At 41.6% G+C, this 19,670-nt stretch overlaps 1 protein-coding gene across 2 annotated transcripts; it reads right to left on the bottom strand.

The window, feature by feature from the left end:
- Positions 1-939: 939 nt before the first annotated feature.
- mcm8 (minichromosome maintenance 8 homologous recombination repair factor) lies at positions 940-16,901 on the bottom strand. 2 transcript variants are annotated; one of them, XM_022242265.2, is made up of 23 exons: positions 16,831-16,901; positions 15,618-15,815; positions 15,038-15,157; positions 14,370-14,452; positions 13,663-13,812; positions 12,974-13,095; positions 12,374-12,429; positions 12,119-12,219; positions 11,837-11,878; positions 10,964-11,132; positions 10,371-10,439; positions 9,801-10,005; positions 9,313-9,406; positions 8,689-8,757; positions 7,691-7,841; positions 7,303-7,367; positions 6,581-6,711; positions 6,148-6,267; positions 4,651-4,873; positions 4,158-4,327; positions 3,898-3,982; positions 3,164-3,253; positions 940-2,299 (listed from the first exon to the last, which is right to left on the bottom strand). In XM_022242265.2, the coding sequence occupies exons 2-23, from the start codon at positions 15,766-15,768 to the stop codon at positions 2,186-2,188; spliced, it is 2,580 nt and encodes an 859-aa protein (XP_022097957.2). In that variant the 5' UTR covers positions 15,769-15,815; positions 16,831-16,901; the 3' UTR covers positions 940-2,185. The 2 variants fall into 2 exon arrangements, with proteins under 2 accessions (XP_022097957.2, XP_022097958.2); XM_022242266.2 differs by having other exon boundaries at positions 16,835-16,892.
- Between the last annotated feature and the right edge of the window lie 2,769 nt (positions 16,902-19,670).

Raw genomic sequence — 19,670 nt, 5'->3', positions numbered from 1 at the left:
AAAATTTCCCTTATTATATTTTCTGACAGATTACTCAACTAAATAAATGCCTTTTGAATAAAACAAAATTTGTCTTGAAGTCATGCACATAAAAGTAGCTATAAAATTGGGGTGACAGCAAAAGGCTGCACTGACACCGAACTGTTTTCCCTGAACATCAAATCCCAGGCTTTCTCGACAAGGCAGGATTTCGTCAGAATTTTGTCGCAATGCTGTTGAACTTGGTCATATCTCGGGACATCAGAGGAACTATCCAACTCCAGTAACCCTTCACTTGACCCACATTTACTGATTAGTGTTAAGTCTGCGGATGAAATGTACACAGGCTGTTGTGGCTTTCCGCACGTTCGCACGGGTTATTGTACAGTGCGCTTGTTGTTATGCATCCTGTTATTTACAAGTACTTCCCAGATCTATCAGCAGAGACTTTTGCAATGAGACTGAAAATCACCACTAACAGAAAGCATCTCAACTCAAGGACTTGAATCTTTCAACCCTAGCCAGTCCACAAAACCGCAAGAGGTTTGTGTCAGTGAACAACACAAATACATTTTCCTAGAAAGGCTCAGGGGTGGCCGACATCCATCTGTTACATGATCTGGTTGTCAGAAATGATTTGGATTATGAGAACATGGTGGAATCAGCTGTCATGATCCTACCTGGGAAATTATTTAAAAGGGGACTTTGTAGGCTATAGTCCAAGGGATGTACCCGCTCCTTGCAGGAACAAGAGATGGCATGTTATTACTTAAGAACAATACGCCTTTGGTAGGAAAACACTACATGGGTGTACAGACTGAAGCATTTTGTGCGGGCCCAGCATTAACTACCAGTTTCTGTTGAAATGCATGGTCTCAGTCTACATGCTCTACATATTCTTGAAATAGAGCAGTCAAATATTGACCCTAACTTAGACCGAAACCACCGGACTGACCAATCTTTGCATTTAACAACTCCTGAAACACTTTAATCAAAACTTTGACTGGCAAAGTACAAAAATTTTTATTAAAAGTGTATTAACAGGTTGGGCAATGATCAATGGCATAACTAGGGGGGGGCACTCATTTGAAATCTGTGAACACTTTCCATTGAAATGCAGCTGAAGCTTATTTTTCTTGTGGTGTCCCCTTGAAAATATGAGTGCACCCTCAGGTCCCCCGAGACATTTCGCCCATGTTATGCCACTGGCTATGATATGATTGAAATCCCTTCTCATGGGATTGTATGGAGGGGTGAACTAGTGCACAGTATTATTGTAAAGCTACATTATCCGGAGAACTCAAAAAGAAAAGTTCATTTTTTTGGTAGCTCCTTTGCCAGGGTTTTGAAGGAACAGGTCATGACTGATCCCATTATCCCACAAGCAGGTACCCATGTTCTCTGCTGTGTTTACACAATTGCCACAGGAGTGGTTGGGAAAAGACAGCCTCAAAGTCAAAGGTCACATGGTGAGCTTCAGGAACCCTCGCTCAGCCCGCCTATGGGGTTTTTACATGGCACCACCCTATCATGCTCTGAAGATTTATCAACCTGTAGCCAATGGATTCTAGATTCAGTGGGCCTGGTCTGATACCTTTCTTGTTAGCAAAGGTTAGATGAGAGTTTAACATTTTCATATAAATGTAGATTATTCCTTAAATTTTGGGGGGGCAAAACTGCAAATTGCTAAGCTTACTTTGATCTCCTAATTCAGTTTTTAAATATCGGTTTTTATCTAATTGGCACAGTGCTTGTCCCAAATCAGTAAACTTGTCAGAAAACTTTTATGATCACTGCTACGTTAAAAATCATATCTTTTAACAAGAGATGAAGTCAACCCAAGTACAATGCAAGAGTTGATTCAATCTACCCAAAAGGCGCCCTCTGGTGACCATTGGGGAAAGAGATCATTCAACAGTGGCCGTATGCTTTACTTGGATTCACAAAAAAATCTCCATGCGGGCTTTTATTCCCATTATTGAATACATACAGATGTTGAAATTTGTCAAAAAAAATGGAAAAAGCAAAACATAATGGAACTTTGCATTTTTAACACATGACAACATGTTGATTACGTCTTACTCTACATGTTAACCTGTTGCTCAATGAACACATTTGTAATCAGGTGCAACTCAAATCACATTTCAAGAAAGAAGAAGTCCAAACTGAGGGATATACCGGTTTGTGTGAAGAGGCAGTGCTCATATCACCATGATGCTGTCTGCAGCTGGAAGACCCTTGGTCCCTTCTTTAGGAGATAGTTCTGGTTGTTGAGAGAGGCTACAAACCCTTCAAAGTCTGGGACACTGATGTTCGCATCCTGTAACCAAATAATAAGCAGTTCCACATTCAACAACGTAGCAAGTTGTTAACACTTGTTTCAAAGGAACTCAATTTGCATGCTATTTGGTATCTGTTCAAGTTTTTTCCATTTAACATGCATTTGTTTACTCAGATTCCCATTTAGAGCAATGATACCACCTGGTTCCATTTGGAATATATCCCTTCCCAAGAAGAATTAAACAGTGGACGAAAAACAGGAAAAACAGGTGTTTGTACATAGTACATAAAACATTTACCATTTACCAAAACTTCCAATAGGAATACCTTGTCGATGGAGTGGGGCATTTCAAAAGAACAGATCTTTTCCTAAGTTCTAAAACATTATCCAATTCCAACATTTGTAGGCCAGTCAGATGAAATAAGACAGCCTAAACTACTAATCACTAATTTCTGACAAACAAGTGGGTATGCGCACTGGGAAATCACTTTCAAACCAGCCACCCAACCATCCAGCACAGAGTTTGCACCTGAACTTACAGCCTCGCAACAGATCACTCACAAGTAAGTGTAGACATAGAACTCAAAGTAACTACACGCAAGTGCACACACAAACACTTGACCCAGCATGAAGTAATCCAGACAGTTTACAGGCTGGCTGATGACTGACACCACATCCAAAACAAATGAAGTGATCTGACTACAACTGATACCCCCCAACTTTTCATCCAGCCAATTACACTCCTGCCGGCCAGCTGGTGAGTCAGCCAGCTCCTGCAGCATGCCAGATCTGGAGCTTTAGGAATGATTAAACATTAACCCCAACAAAATAAGAGTATAAAGACGGCTTTCAACTTATCTTGTAATAAGTACAGCAATGCTAGTTAACAGGGCAATCACTCACCCGTGCTATTTCCCTCATCTGTTGCACTGTGAATAGTGAGTTGTAGGTTTGTTCAGCTACCCTATTCAACACAGCAATGAAGCGCTTAGCCTCGAAAGATAAAAACAAGGGAAACATTTGATCTAGGCACAACTGCAACTATGCTCATAAAAGTTCAGGAAAGCGCTTATGAAAACTTCAGGAAAACAAAAAAAGTATATATATGCAGCAAAAAGCTTCAGCTTCTCAATGGGTAAAAAGGCAGAAACCTGACAATAAGCCTTTTGCGAGTTAAATTTGAATAAAATCTGGTACACTGAGTTCTTTAAATTCACATGAACATAACAATTGGAATTCTCCATACTAAAGCCACTGTTGCTATACCTCGTGATTAGGGGCAAGATTTTCCTTAGTTACTTAAGAGACGCCTTGCAACAATACACTGTTCTCAGTGGATAAGAAGGGCACAAAGGAACCAGTCCATTCCAGAGATGGTGGTCACTAAGCAAAAACTTGCCCCAAATCACGAGGTATAGCAACAGTGTCTTTAGTCTGGGGAATTCAAATTGTTATGTTTATGTGCAATCAGATAACTCAGTGTACCAGATTTTATTCAAATTTAACTCACAAATGGCTTATCGAACAGATCTTGTTTTCAATAATTATTACACTCTTGAAAGGCATCAGGTTTCAAAGTTCCGGTACTCAAACAAAGTTGCTGGATGTAACATTGCAATTTGTCAAAGCAATCTTACCTTGGAGCGGCTGCTCATACCCGACCCATGTTGAGATCGTTGAAAGTCCAGAAACCCAAACTCATCAGAGTAAGTGTCAATCATACTGGCAAAGAACCAAAGAATAACCAGTTAGTTCCCTGGTGAACTGCACATTGTAATGACGATACTCTGGAACATTGTAATCCCTGAATGTCAAAGGTGAAACATGTGTACATCCTACCAAAGATTGTTGATGCACACTATCAGGCTGCACCTGCAAATGCGACAAAGTCTTGTACCTGAACTTCATGAGTTCTACTACATCCTCAGCATCTTGTTGTTCAGCTTTCTCTCTCAATTCTAGTCTGGCCCTTGCCTCAGTGAGTCTGATGAGTGATTCCAACTGTCTGGTGGTGATGGGGGTGCTGTCTCGACCTTTGTGCTGTCTTCTCAGCTCAAGGTAAAAGTTCTGTCAAGAAGTTAGTGAACAGAGATTCACTGTTCATTATGCGTATCATTTTGGAGGTCACGTTCAATAAATACGCCTGCAGTACAAACAGGAAATACAGGTTTTGTTTCCAAATAAATTGGAGTTGTCATTTAATATAAGTGTTTACACGCACTCATTACAGGTCCCATGAAAATTAGTTTAAAAACATGATATGTGTAGGGACAACGATAACGCAACAGAAGCAGATGCCATCCTTATGCCTTACGAAGCCAACGCACTAAAGACAAATTGTTCTGTGGTGGTACTGGTCACATTAAACACTTTCTGCAGAATCCACTGACCTGTAGCACGGTCGCCGCCTCACTGCTCAATTTGGGATGGACGTACTTCCTAGCGTAGGCGATGTACTTCCTAATCAACTGAGGTGGGACTGGATCAAAGGCCTCGCCCCTGCTGATCTTGAGACGCTCCGACAATGGCCGATCGGATTCCAAGAGCTGCAGGGCTTGGGCTTGCTCAGGATCGGTAGGTCGATCATCTGCTGAATGAGCGCCCTCTGTTGGCCTGGAGACCGTTGAAGACAGATAACTGACAGGATTCTAAGCACGGTCACATCACACACAGGCAACGGCTATTCTCAGGCAAGCAGTTCCAATACAAGAACGACAGTGTATCCTCCAAACTATATTGTGCTTGTTTGCAATCCTTTCACAGAACACCAATATCACTACTGCTTGAACTATACAGTTTCAAGTTATTGACCTTTTCATTGACCTTTTCAAATTATGTAGCCTGTGGGATGGGGAACAGATACACAGTAAACTCTTGATAACTCAAACCTAAGGGGTTATCCGGATTTGCAGCTAACGAAAGTTCCCGAGTCTTGCCCATACATACACGCACAGTACTCGAGTGACCCTACTTGCCCCCGCGGTGGCTATTGGTGACGTCATACATGGTTATTTCCTAATATCCAAGAATAAATTTCCTTTGAACATCATTAGTTTGCTGAGATTTCATGTTTTTCTAACGTAAAATTTTTATTCTACTGATACATAAAACATAACCTACCAAAACTGTGTCCTTCTTTGTGAAAATTCTTCTGTACAGCACACACCGCGATGCAAAGCGCACAGCCCTGTGTTTGCTCAATTGGCCAGGGCCAACTGGGCCCGGGGTTTTCCTGTTTGGCCACATGATCATTCATATTTGATTGCTTGAGGGCACACCATTTTGCATTTCAAAACGTTCAAGCTAACAAAAAAAATTTACAAATATTTGTGTGGTTTTTTTTGTCTTTTCAATCCCTTACCTTCTTTTTTTTTTTACTTTGAGTGAATTTAGTGACGCAAAACAGCATTTCCAGCACCAGGCCAGGAACACGTCTGTCAGCATGAGTGCACATGGCTACCGTAAAGAATTGGACTGCACGTATGCGGGCTACATTGGGCCGTGATGGCAATCAGGCTTGCTTGAAAGCCAGAATTTGTTTAGGTTGAGGTCGTTGAGGCAATTACAATGTCACTGGCAGCAAACACGCTCGAGTCCTCATGCAAAAAGACGAAGCGCAGTTTGCAGAAATGATTCATAATTAAGTGTTCCACGTTCTTTTTCCACTCATTGTCGGTACAAAATTTCAAGTTAAGGGGATGTAGTGGTGTGGGCATTTCAAGTTACGGAGGTATTTCTGTTCATAAAAGCCTCTTCTTTTGGCAGGAATGAAGAATGTCTTTGAGATAAGTGGAGTTTCGAGTTAACCAACTTTGAGTTCTTGAGAGTTCACTGTACTTTTTGCATCTTCCTTTACACTCTCACAGGGCAGTTGTTCATTAGGATACCTTTTCTTGCCAGCATGGAGGGCCATGACATGTTCTGACAGCATGGAGTCCATCTGTTCATCAGGTTTATCTAGAAGGATAAAGACCAGATCAAACCTGGACAACAGCGCACTGCCCATCCTGGATGGGAGACAAAAAAAACAAGAGAGGACTGTGGTGAGGCTTGGCAAGCTTGTATGTCAGATAGGAATCAATGACATGCTTTGACATGTACACAAGGCCAAACAACATGGAAAACTTGGCTTGCTTTTATATGCCAACATTTTGTAGACCGGAAATAACTCTTTAGAGACTCAGCATACTTTGTTATCCCTTTGACATATCATTCCATCCTGGTGGATGTTACGTTTGCAGAAGATAAAGAAGACCTTTACAAAACATCACTGAAAGAGGCAGTTTAACTTTGTCAGCATGCAGCAAACTGAGGACTTACTTGAGATTTTCAGACACCGTCTTGGCTTTGTTGTAATGCCCTCCCACCGGATTGGCAGCAGCCAATATGGAAGTCCTGGCCGGAAGGCTACACACCACACCAGCCTTGGCAATGCTGATGCTTTGTTGCTCCTGTTGTTTAAGCACATCCAAACTGATTGGATGGGGGACTTAGTTCATTTGAGTAGCCTGTAAATGAGTCAATTTGGTATTCCAACAGCACATGCCCAGTCTGAGGATATTCAGGAAAAGCTACTTGCGCAAGCAATAGTCTGTCCCAACAGCTCAGCCATATGCTGTCTCACACGCGCTTTGTCACTGAAAGACCTTGGCTTTTTGAAATACTAAACTGCCTTATTGACGATTGGAGAATTAGAGAGATGAAACAGTCTTGCATTGTGCAAAAATGTTAATCGTTGATGGATGTCATGCTGCCTTGGCTTCACTCTTGAAACTTTAATAGCAAATGAATATATCTGAGGTATGGTAAAACAAATATAACCTGGATCTTTTGACTTTTGTTTGGATAGTTGATAGTGATAGTTGGATAGCTCCTCTTTGTATGGAAAGGTGACAAACTTTTCCCTCAGCTTCACCTCACAAAGAACTCGCCTTGGGAACTAGTTCGTCAACTTCCAATACCTCAGGAGCTAAAATTGACGATCCACCATCAATTAAATCATGTTATAATTGTTTAGTAACATCTTGGAACTGTTTGCTCACCATAGCTTCTAGGAGAGCCTGGTGCTGGTTGCCCATCTTGTCAAACTCATCAATACAACAACAACCTGGACAGGAAGGGTACACAAACATAGGACACTATACTACGATTGGTACATTAAAAGTGTGTAATCTTCGAGTGGCATTAGTTGTTATGCCTTCTTTAAATTTAGGCCATGTCCGAGACGGGCTTCCAGAGCTACGGCTAGGTCTATTGTCTGCACGTCTCCGCACATTTTCAATGGAGCGAAGACCAAGACCTAGCTCTAGACAACAGACTCGGATGCAGCCTTAGTTACATAGCCAGAGAGTAGCGGAGCCTTGGGATACCACCACTGTGCAAGTGTGCATGTACCAAAGAGCAATTAAATTACCCTGTTATTGGCCCTACCTTGATCTCCAAGTACCAAGGCACCAGCCTCCAGTGCATAGTCCCCTGACCCCCCTTCTTTGGATAAGGTGACTGTTAGGCCAGAGGTAGTGGTGGTGTTACCACAGACGTATACGCCCCTTGGAGCCACATTAGATGTTGCCTGTAGCATCTGTGTAAACAAAACTTTTTTTGTATTACATAACTACAGAGCTGGACTCAGAATATACAGATGTGAAAAGGGAATTTGTGCTTGTGCACGGAAAACATTAGAAAAATACTGCAACAAGTGCATGGCAGTCTAAAATCCCCAGTGGTTTTCATTTCTGTGGTGAAAGTTTAAAACCCTAGGTTATTTGCTAGGGCCCCCTCTAGCATCTAGCACAGTCAACAATCCATCACTATGGGCTCTGAACTGGACCACGAGAAGGCACGATTTTCTTAGCAACGGAGGCTCCTTTGGTAGTACCGTAACTCATAACTGGTTCACGAATGACCAAGACATGCGAGCGTTGCAATCGCATCACTACCAACAAAAAGAACACTCCCAACCAACATGGTTCTTTTCAACTGATGAGGAGGTGCTTCTGCTCAGGACGGGTACCCTGAGATGATGTTCCCATTGAAGCTGATCAGTTTACCTATCAATATCGCAAGGTACAAGACCTCAAGGGCACATTCTCTGTACATAAACTTTCAGGAGGCATCCAGTCCTAACTAAAGTTACAGTAGCTGGCCTCTGTCTACAAAAAGCTCCTGGGAACACTAGAGTTAATAGAATTCAAAATTGTTTACGTCAACAATGGACAAGTATGATACACAATATCCATGTGATGAAGTGGCCTGTGTCAAGTGACTCTTCAAAAGTGAGACATGTGCACAATTAAATTGTTCTTTCGTTGCACTTGCCTCTGTGTCTCCTCTAAATGAATGCCAATGTTGAGATTGGATCATTGAGGAACTATGAAATATTCTAACAGAACAGTACCACTAGCTCAGATACTTTGCGACTCACTTACCTGACTTTTACCGAGTCCAGGGTCACCAACTACAAGGATATGTGGATCTCCCCGTACTGGGATACGGTTCTGTAACAATCAAAATGGGAGCAGTTGTTAACAAGCTGTGAAGTAATCTTCACAGTCTAATGCTACCAAAGGTGGATGTCAGGTTGATACCACGGAACCTTCCTCACCTTCTACCAATATCTCTACGGCTAAGGTTAGAATCCCACCTTGGCCATCACGTGAATTGGGTTTGGGGTTCCTGATTCCTTTCGATTCCCTAGACTATTTCTCCAGGGGTTTCTTAGCACTTCTAAAACTGAATATTTATTAAGTCTTTTTCCCCAGTGTTTCTTCAAGTAAGCAAGCTGCAGTACCCTGACTACTTTTGAGGAATCCTTAGTTTAATCACTAATAACAAATAATACAAGGCTCCACATTCATGAGTACAGAAGTAACATCTACATTTACGACAACTGCTTTGTCATTAAAGCTATTTGAGTACAAGAAAGCTGTAATTAAGTTTTTCTGATATCAATTTTCCTTTTTTACAACGTAACTTGAGGTGTGCCATTATCACAGAGATTCACTCAATGGATCGCCTGAAAAGTACAAAAGAAACTGTAGATTCTATCTCACCTTGTCATTGACGAACCTATGGGTGCCCCCAAACAAGCCTAATATCAGGCCTGCCTTGACCATTTCATGGCCATAGATGGCTGGGCACAAGGACCTGACGGAAGAAGTCAACAGCACGGTTACATTGACGACTGATCATTTACATAGTTGGTTGATACCAGAATGCATCCAAGACACTGAATGCCACTTTTCATGGGTGACCAAAGTCTGTAGACTTTAACTTCAACTTTGGTCTGCAACGGCTTTGGCCTAAAATGCACATTAAGTCCATAAGTGTTATGAAGAAGGCATTTCCATTTAGCAGATAGTAGTACAAGTTATTGTTTTTAGGGCATGTGAGATAGTTCATAACACCCTGTCAATTTGTTTTTCTTTTGTATGAATGGCACGCCATAGTTTGCTAACTGATGGTGGGCAAAAGCTGGACAGCCAACAATACACGTCTACGTTTCATGTAACAAATTGAAAGTGTGAGCATGAACACTTACCCAACAAGAAGACGGAACAAGTTCTTCTGATCTTGTATCTCCTGAATGGCATACAGCTCCTTCAAGGTAAAGTCCATGGCTATTCCCATTCCAGTGGGGGAGCTTTCATCACCGGATATGGCCTTCTTTCCTCGTTTCTGGTTTTGGACAGAGTTGGCATGTAGGTAGAGGAGAAACATGCACTTGTCTTTGTTGCGTCCATGACCTACAAGAGAGAACAGTCTTGGCAGGGATACAGATTTCACCTGTTTGCTGAATACGAACCTGAATAAAAGCCTAAAAATTTCACTCATATAGGGATAAAAAATTCACTTTCATATGTGTAAATGGCAGATCAAAAAAAACCTTTGCATGAGGAAACTACAAGGCTGAGAATTGTCCAAATGCTGGTTATTTGTATTAAAGTTTCAGAGAAACCACTCATGACTTCAGCAGATACTGTAATCAAAGAAATATCAACCATACAATTACACATGATTATTTCTCTATGCAGGCCCAAGAGGTTTTACAATACAGAAACTAAGTTAGATGCAAGTGTTGGTTTATTGTCTGAGTTGTGCAAGTTCCTACCTTCATCAATATTGGACACTTTGACAACTCCACCAATGGTGACTACATCTCCAGGAACACAGCTGTCAACTATAGGGCAATTAATGCAAGACAAAAAAGAGCCTTGTCAAAGATAAAGCCTAAACCCATGTTGAACTAAGAGATACGTGTAAGCTGGGAGCCAAACCAAGCTGTGTCATGCCTGCTAACATGCAGAGATTTGAGACAAGCCGACGTCCAAGGAGATGACTGGACTGCGATGCAATTTGTCTGTTTCACAGCATTTCCACAAGGTCTTCCCGTTTTGAGTCTAGCTCATACATGTATTCAATTCTACAGAAACGTTGACTGCTGAGTTTCCCTGCCTTAAAATTCTTAGCCAGAGCACAGACTAATCCTTCCTTCATGCAGTCAGGTTGACCAAAACTGTCTGGGCTCTGCCTCTGTCTTGACTTGGAATCGCCTCAACCAGTCCTAACTTCACTCAGTGAAGCAGCATGACTCAACATCATGAAATTCACATGAAACAGCAAGATGATAAGGGGGCTGATGACGAGGAAAATACAAGGGTAATCAAAAATTGGACGAGAAGGTTCGATGATGAAGGCCATTACCCAGGTCACAGGTGAGCTCACACTCCACCGTGCGGGGGATACGTCCTGATTCCCTCTGGCCATCCATCATGATCTCCTGTACTTTAATCATCTGCCAGTCAACTGTCTCAGTCAGAGGTGAGCTCTGCTTGGGAGCAAAGGATCGGCCACGGCAATCAGGTGCAAGACACTGGGAAAAGAAATTCAACAGAAATCAGTACTTTAACTAATTTCAAATAGTTTTAATTTGCAGACAAAAAAATCATTCTTTCTATTTTTTAATGCAAAAAAAGTTTTGTATTTGAAATAAAAGTACAACCACCTTCTGAAGGTTGATTGATATAACACACCTCCCATCACACATCTAGATCCATAAACAATCAACTCTCGGAACGAAGCTTGCACGACCTTACCAAAATATTCATTCTATTCAAATGTCATAAAAAGCAGAATGCCTGCTTTCCTATTCTCTATGCAAACATTGTGCACACACAAGTATATCAAAACAAAGTTGGAAGGGAATTAATTTTTGGCAAATTTACCAAGAATTGCTTGTGTCGTACATCTAAGTGATGTAGACAGAAGTCACACAGTGTTTGATTACAATCAGGTTTCACCATAAAATACTACATCAGATTTGATCAACTTCCTGTCAAGGCAGGCTAGGAAGAATGCACCATTAAGCATACATTTCAAACCTGCCTGATCATTATCAAATCAGAAAAAGAACCCTGCAGGGCTGAACTCAACAACTGACCCATTTTCATACAGACTCAGATTCATTTTGTTAGCCATGTACATGTAAGTCAAACGCACATGAAATTCTTGTCCTGATGCAAAGGCAACACAATAATCAAAGCATCAATGTTATGGTAGTTCATCTCTTGTCATTACCTTAGTTGGTAAAGTATATCTCCCCTCTGGTAAATTAACGATCTGCAATGCAAGAAAATAAAAATCACTAAAATAATCGGAAAAGCATACAGTGGTTTTTTTGCAGGAGCAAGCTAAAATATTAAACAAGCCAAAATGGATGGGCCGCTAACTTTTACTATGACTGAAAACTGCAAAGCCTCACTTAACGCTAGCAGCTATTCCACGATAAATCCCCATTCCAATTGATCTGGGCCAAGTCTGGATACATGTATTTTGAAATCTGCATTGCACTGAAGATACCTGTATGTCACCGCATGTGTTACACTGGAATGCCATCTTGGTGCAGAATGGCTTAATGTTGCTCACTCTGACAACTGTGCCCCTGACTGTCACAAACTTGCCTGAACGAGAAAAATGACAACATCCGGGTGACTGTTGGTCATTCACTACTTCAAAATCATTCCATTTATTTAACTCTTATACAATTGACCTGAATTTTAATTCATCTGTTACAAATTACCGTTTGCAAAGTTACGAACAAATCCTTTCTATTACCATAATAATTTGCTTTGAGGTTCTTCAACGGTGTGACTGGCTCATAATTGACCAACCTGCAAAAGATGGAACATTATATAACAAAGTTTGAAGGACAAAGTCTGAATTGGGTCTTCTCTTTCACCTACGTTCATCCTTTCTCATTCACTCTGACACTGTCAGGTGAAGTGTTTTTTAATTGCCATACATGCTAAAGAAACCATCCAACCAAATGTATGAATTTTGTGGATAAGACACCTGCACAACTGGATAGCTAGTTACTTTGTAAGCTTAGAATTCCAAATTGGCAAGTATTATGTACAAATGTTCCTAATAAAAACTGGCTATTTTCCAAAAAAGAGTTGGTAAATGTCCGGAAGAAGGAATGTCCTCATCTATATCAAACTTCTTCAGATCCAGCATGGGCATTCTTAACAGCAATATTTAACTCAGAAACAACACATCAGAGAATTTGTCTTTAATCGGGGTTTTCATTTTGAAAGGATGTTCAAAATGAACAGAAACCAGAAAGAGTTCACTCTAAAACATTTTGATTTTTGAGCAGTTCCTCTATGCAAAGTAAGTTTCAGATCGGGACTACAGAGGAAACAGCTTGCCTACCGCGCCCTAATTACTGGTACACTAACGAGGACGGAAGGCACCTCAACGTCCGGCTGCCCTGCATCTCCCAAGGTTTGCTGTCGAAGCATTGCTGCCTGACGCTCAAGATCACGTGTCAGGGTCTAACAATGGGAAATGAACATAAACACATGTTGACCTAGGCCACTACCTTTACATAAAGAGTCTGCAGACTGGCAAAGTACAGGACAGCTCAGCATTCATGCTTTAACTAAGAGGTAAACCGAGATGAAATCCTCGGTAAATGGTAAATCCCTGCTGAAAAATACAAACAACACTATTCAGACTGAAATCTTAAGTACAATACGACGTTACATGACTACAGCTCTTTGTGTTTATCAGATATCTGATTTAACTGCAGTAAACGTACAGAGACACAGTATGCAAGAAGTCCATATATCATACTACAATTAAATATCAAAGGCTATTTTGTGCCAGTTAGTCACTTTTAAGGTTTCCTTGATCAGCGGTTGTTGACAGCAAGAGACTGATCTGAGGAGAGGCCATCCAACAAGTGCAGCCTGAAAACTGAGTGCACACTTTGGTAAGTCATGACAGCCTACTGGCCAGAGGGGAACATAAAGGGCTTGTACCACCTGAATGCCAAGGCGGTGCCACTGCAGTAATGACTCTAAATCTGATTGATGGATGAGTTAACTTCACCACCTGACCTGATGAATGGCTAACCCAAGGCAGTTGAGGGTCTTCTCAGGTAGGTCTCGGATATCTGTCCTGAGATCAAGTAACGTCTCCATCACATTGTCCTCTTCAATCAGTTCCTTGTAATCTACTGTGATACTTCCTTTCCTCTCAATCTCATCCTGTGGAAAGGCAAATTTAGAAAGATAGCTTCAAGGAACAGAAATGTCAAAACCCTCTGTACACTAAATCTGAACGACGAATTTAACTCGAAATCTCTCTCTTCAAAAATCTCTACACATCACAGTAATGAACTGGTGGGCTAGTAAGCAGTCAGAGCAATAATTACCATCTCTGCTGTACACTTCCTACTATGTTTGTCCTCCTTCAGTTGACTTTTACTTGGAACCACCCACAGAAAACGGAAACGGCAACTACACCCAAGGTTGGGATTTATTCAACCTGAAAGTGTTACTTAAATCTCTATGAGGCTAGGGCACCGTAGGCAGAGAAGGTGGTTTCTTTCTCTTGCACAGAACAAGAGGGATTGGCAAAATTAATCGGATGGCCAGATGATCAAAACTCTTTAGGTGAAAGTTGTTTCACCTAGTCTTAACTTTGTTGATACATGTACATCATCTACGATGTAATGGGAACAACCCTACTGCACAGCAGAGAAAAACTTGGCAACCATTCGGAACTCTGTCAGATGTCAATACTATTGCATTATTTGTCCTACCTTGTCATAGGCTTTCATTCTTGAGGCAAAGAACTTCTCAAAGGTCTTGACCTTACTGACAGTGGGTGAATGATCGCTATAACCTGACGGAGGCAAAGAGGACATACTCACTCCAGTGACAAACCAGGTGTGCTCTTGATGCCCTTTGCAAAGAAACCAAGGGTTTGTGCCCATACACGCGAATAGAAGTCACGTATATGTCATATCATATACATTGTACATGTGCAGTCCACTGCAGGCAAGTTATTAAAGTGTCCCACGAGGAGTCCATTGCTCTGATTTGTTTCCCGTACTTTGATGTGCTGAGTGCTCATAATATTAATAATAACAAGCACTTGTAAAGCGCCATCTATCTAGTAAACTATTACGAGGCACTGTGTTATCGTTATCAATGCACCTTGGACTCACACATTATATGAACATTCCTGAAACCATCTCAGCTCCCTGGGGAGTATGCTAGCACGGTACTGCCATTTCCGCCCAAACAGTTAAACATGACCGTGTCTGCCCTCACAGGTACCCATTTACTCCTGGGTGGGAGTGACTTGTCCAGGATTACAACATCCTGCCACCAGCTGGATTCGAACCCCTGACCCTATGATCAGAAGCTACAAACCCTAACCACTAGGCCACATGCCTCCTCATCCACGTAAGAAACATTTCACTACCTTCATCTTTGAAGTAGTACCTCCAGCCCTTGTAAGGAGTAAGACTAGCAATGGAGCCATCAGCATGCCGGGTGGCACTGACAGGCCCACGATTGGTAGAAGAATTGGTACTTCTTCCCCCTACACCAGAAGAACATAATGACAGCAGCAATTTCATGCTTGTTAAGGTGGGATGATGGTAAATTACAGATTTAGTTTTAGATAAATTATGCAGGGGAATTCTTCCACCAAATATACTGTCAAGGCAAATATTTGTTCTCGTAATCCCTTTCCACTTGAAATTCATAACACACAATGAACGCCTGTGAATGCACTGTACATGTACTTTATTGCAGACAACATGGTATATGAAATTCTACAGGCTGCAGGAAGGCAAAAACAGTTGTCTGTGATATGATTGTCTACTGTTTTGTCTACACCATTTATTTTGCGCACATTCAAGTGAAAAATTGTCATATGCACTCCAGATTAGTGACTAAAGTTATGCGCACAAGCACAGAAATTTAATTGACAAATTTTTCATTGGCTTTAATGCACATAAATGCAATCTACAGCTTCTCCATAATGTCTATACACACACCTCTGTTTCCATAGTAACCTCTCCATCCACCACCTCGTCCTCTTCCTCGGTTGTTATGATAATAGTTCCCACCTCTGCCTTGTCCCCTCCCCTGTCCTTTCTGCCAGCCACGCCCCCTATTCTGGCTCCCACTACTGTTGCCACTGCTCATAATGGCAATGATTCTCAGAATTCATCTGTTTTTCTCTCCATATTTATCTGCAAGTAAGTTATTTCCCAGAACTCACTTACAACCACTATCCAGTCAAATGACACTGATGGCTTATCTCTGTCACAAAGTTTTGAGAAGGAAATGCTAAGCACTGTAGGTAGTCACCAGTTCAAAATAAATTTATGCAATGACAGTGCAAAGAAATTCGTTGTCTAAAACACTCAATTATGTATAACAGTACAAGTAGTGTAGTCTAAAAATTTGGGACTCTCAATCAATATATGTACACAGTTTGTGAGAGTCCCCGACTCAGGACATTTAATAAATGTGAAACTTTCTCTCTCGTTTTACAGTGCACTAAATATCTGGTAAATTAAACCAGGAAAGAGTTCCATATACAGATGCCCCCATGCACAAACGCTATGATAAATAAGATAGGCTAAGACTGGTCTGAAAAAAATCTGGGTGTTTGTGATATTTGACTTTTAGATCATGTTATTGCATTCAGATGTCTTAGAGGTAACTGTAATGAAAAATAAGTGGTGTCTATATACATAACACTTTCCTTAAACTGGGATTTAATATTGGAAAGAGTTAGTTGAACAATCCGGTAACTTGACTGTTGAAACCCTGCCCAGTCATGCCAATGTGATGAGGATGTGGCCTGTGCACAAACCACAATGAACTGAGCCTGGAGATGGGCCTAAAAGTTTAGGCCCTAGACAGGCCTACCTACCGTATTTCTTAAGTAAATGCTTCAACAGTTCCCCACCTAAATAGGATTTTTAAGGACATGTTAGGGCATTCTGAGGACGCTGCCTGACGCTATTTGACACCCCGTGCACAAACTCTATGAGACTGATTCTGGAAAATTCTAGGGGCCCGAAGTCAAATGCACAGTGTTTTCTAAGTAAACGACTTCGTATCGTCCCTCCTAAACTGAACTTTCCCAGACATGTTTTGCTTTCTGGCGGCTAATAAGTCACTGCAGACTCTTCCCAAGGATTGATATACCTATGTATGAAAATATATCCAAATCAACTTTAAATTATGAGTAAATACTTGCTGCTTTTCGAGATTGGCGCCCGTCAAACAACTTGAAAAGTAGACATTTTCATTGTTCCCTTACATCTACAGAGGGCGGGCTTCAATAAATTTGGTGTCGAAAGTAAACGGGGTGTGTATTTCTAATTCTGCTCGCGAGCTCATTAATACTTTGTGATCCCACGGGGTTTTACAATAAGACAGGCCATGATTAGGAGGCATCATAGAAATATTAGTTTTACCAGCGCTGCCTTTGGTCTTTCGGAAAGCAGTTGGCTTCCAATTTTTCACTGGAATTTCAAGACTATGGCCAGAAGATCACTTTTTGTTCCAAGTTTATGGGGATTAGCCACGTGATTTTTTTTAAAAATACCCCCAAAATATATCCAGCAAAAAATTCGACCAAGGGGTACCCCCCAACATGTCCAATCGCTATACACATTCTAGACTATTGTTACCTAACACACCCCCCTAGATGTCTAAAAAGAATTCCTCAGATTCCAGCGAAACAATGACCAACACAAAGCAGCGGGAGGGTTCTCTCTGTCTTATGTCTCGCTTCATATGCCAAAATAGTTGTAAAACTTTGCGCTCAGTTCTGACTGTAGCCGCCCGCCTCTATCCAAAATAGGCCCGCAATTTGGGGCTTTTTGTGAAAGAAATACCCCAAACTGAAAATTACCAGTCCCAATTCGGGATTTATAGAAATATTTCTACGATGCCTCCTGATTATGGCATGTCTTATTGTAAAAATCCCGTGGAACAATTTGGTGGAATACACCGTGAATCTGAAAGATTTCAGCCATAAAATTCAATGAAGCCATTTTTCGATTGCCAAAAAAAACCAACTAAAAATTACAAAATCATCTGTTTACTTATTAATGTGGCCTATGTAGATTTAAAATAATGCGGCTGCAACACTTCAAAAGAAGAGATAACAGTATAGTACTGAAGGGCAAAAAAGTGATTTCGGAGCACGTAAACAAACGCATGCAGTGAAAGTGCGTTGCGCGTAATGCGCACTGAACGCACTGTCATCCCCCATTTTGCCCTTTGATATTGTAGAGCCGGCGGGTCCGGCCGTTGGGGGCGCCAGCTTGGAACCGCATGGAGCTAGCTGGCTGCTGGTATGCGACCGGCCCGCGGTTTTCCCGCCTCGTGCCTGCGCAGTCCCCGCCTAGACGCCTCTTGTCTAGAGCTTTGGATCGACACAGTGTTGTAACGTAAAAGAAATAAAACCAAGGTTTCTTGGCCGGAACGGCGATTTGTGGCTAGCTGTGTGTGGCTGTGTAAGCATCAGAGCCCAATCAGTAGGACACGTTACAATATCCATTGATAATGGAGATCAATGGTTTCGCCATTTGTTTGTCCATACCTTTCAAAATCACGGTTGTACGCGCGAGACTGACGGTCTTTGCGTTTATGGGTGCAGTGTCCCAATTCAAGGAAAATTCTCCGCCAGGCCGAGGCGCAGAAAAAGTACCCCCAGAGATTGTTTCGAAAAGAGGGGTCTGTTTGGGCCAGGAAATGGTGGAATTGTGTCAGTATGGCCCAGAATCATCTCTGTAGATTCAGGGGCACCCATCTGGGGGCAAAGCAGACAAAAATGGGATTGAAAATTAGTCAGAAGAGCCCCAGGAAGGTGAGGGATGTCATTTGAAAAATGGCCGCTGGGAGGGCTTGGCAACATTCACTTTTTGGGGGGTGAGTTTGTTTTGGGCGGATAATTAAAAAATTCATTGGTTAACCTACTAAAAATTGAAAATCAAATGAAATCTGAAGGACCAAACAACACATTGATTTTTGTTTGAGAGGCCTCAGGGACTTCAGTTGCCTGCCATGGGGCTCCAAACTTGGTTGATTTTACACTATTTTCAATGGAGCTTGAATTAGTTCAGTGCACCCTTATATGTACGTCTGTGCTCGGGAATCTATCCACCTTTGACCGCGAGGTTATCACTTCCTGTTAGCTTCCTGTTGTTTCGCCAGTATAGCAATACTTTGGCACGGGAAAAGTGTCGGCTATATATTAATGTGAGAATATTTTCAGCAATGAGGAAGAAAAAGAAAAAAATATATCGAATGGATAACTGCCGCTTGTGTAACGCATTGAGCGAGCTCGCGCGCCTGGCAGAAATCTACCTTCATTGCTCTGCGCGTCGTCAGCTGTGACCCCGTGTGACGTATTTTCTTCAATAAAATTTGTGCAAGGCCATCAGCTCTCCCCAACCTTTTCGGGCGCTGGGTGACGAGCGAAATAGAATGTACGAGATCGGTGGACATATTTTTGGCCCATTTACTTGGGTGCACCCCCAAAAAATTTGAGCGCTCGCTGCGCACAGCCGATTTTTATAGCTCCGTGGGTCGCGTGAGGACTACTTTCTCTCTCCATTGTGCGATATAGACTTTAAGTTTCCACACCTTACTTTCAGTTTTCATGAGAGGAGTAAACATAACAGTTTTCATGGCTGCGACAAGTCTTGCTTTGAGGAAGTGAAAGATCATCGTAACAGTCGCACGACGTAGTTGCCTATAAATTATGTAATGCAAGGTTCGATAAACTAGTAGCGTACACTAATGGGTGATCTGGAAATTTTATTTTTATTGCCTGAATAGTAATCAAACCAAGTTTTGGTACGTGTTAAGCCGTACAGCCCTTAAATCAAATTTTCCAGCACGCAAAAAGGGAGGGGGCATGACTTGTTCATTATGCTATTCTTACCAACCCCAGTCTTTCCGCCCGGTCACACTATGTCTCTGGTTCGTCGTTTTTGATTCTTTTTAATATGAATTATTAATCTCACAATAAAACAAAGGAGCACAGTGAAATGAGAGAAACATTGGAATAATTACTGATA

Source organism: Acanthaster planci, linkage group LG01, assembly GCF_054643075.1.
Source record: "Acanthaster planci isolate LZ-2023a linkage group LG01, COTS_SCS, whole genome shotgun sequence".
Taxonomy (NCBI): domain Eukaryota; kingdom Metazoa; phylum Echinodermata; class Asteroidea; order Valvatida; family Acanthasteridae; genus Acanthaster; species Acanthaster planci.
Note: the sequence above shows the minus strand (reverse complement) of the source record. Positions and strands in the feature narration are given on the sequence as shown.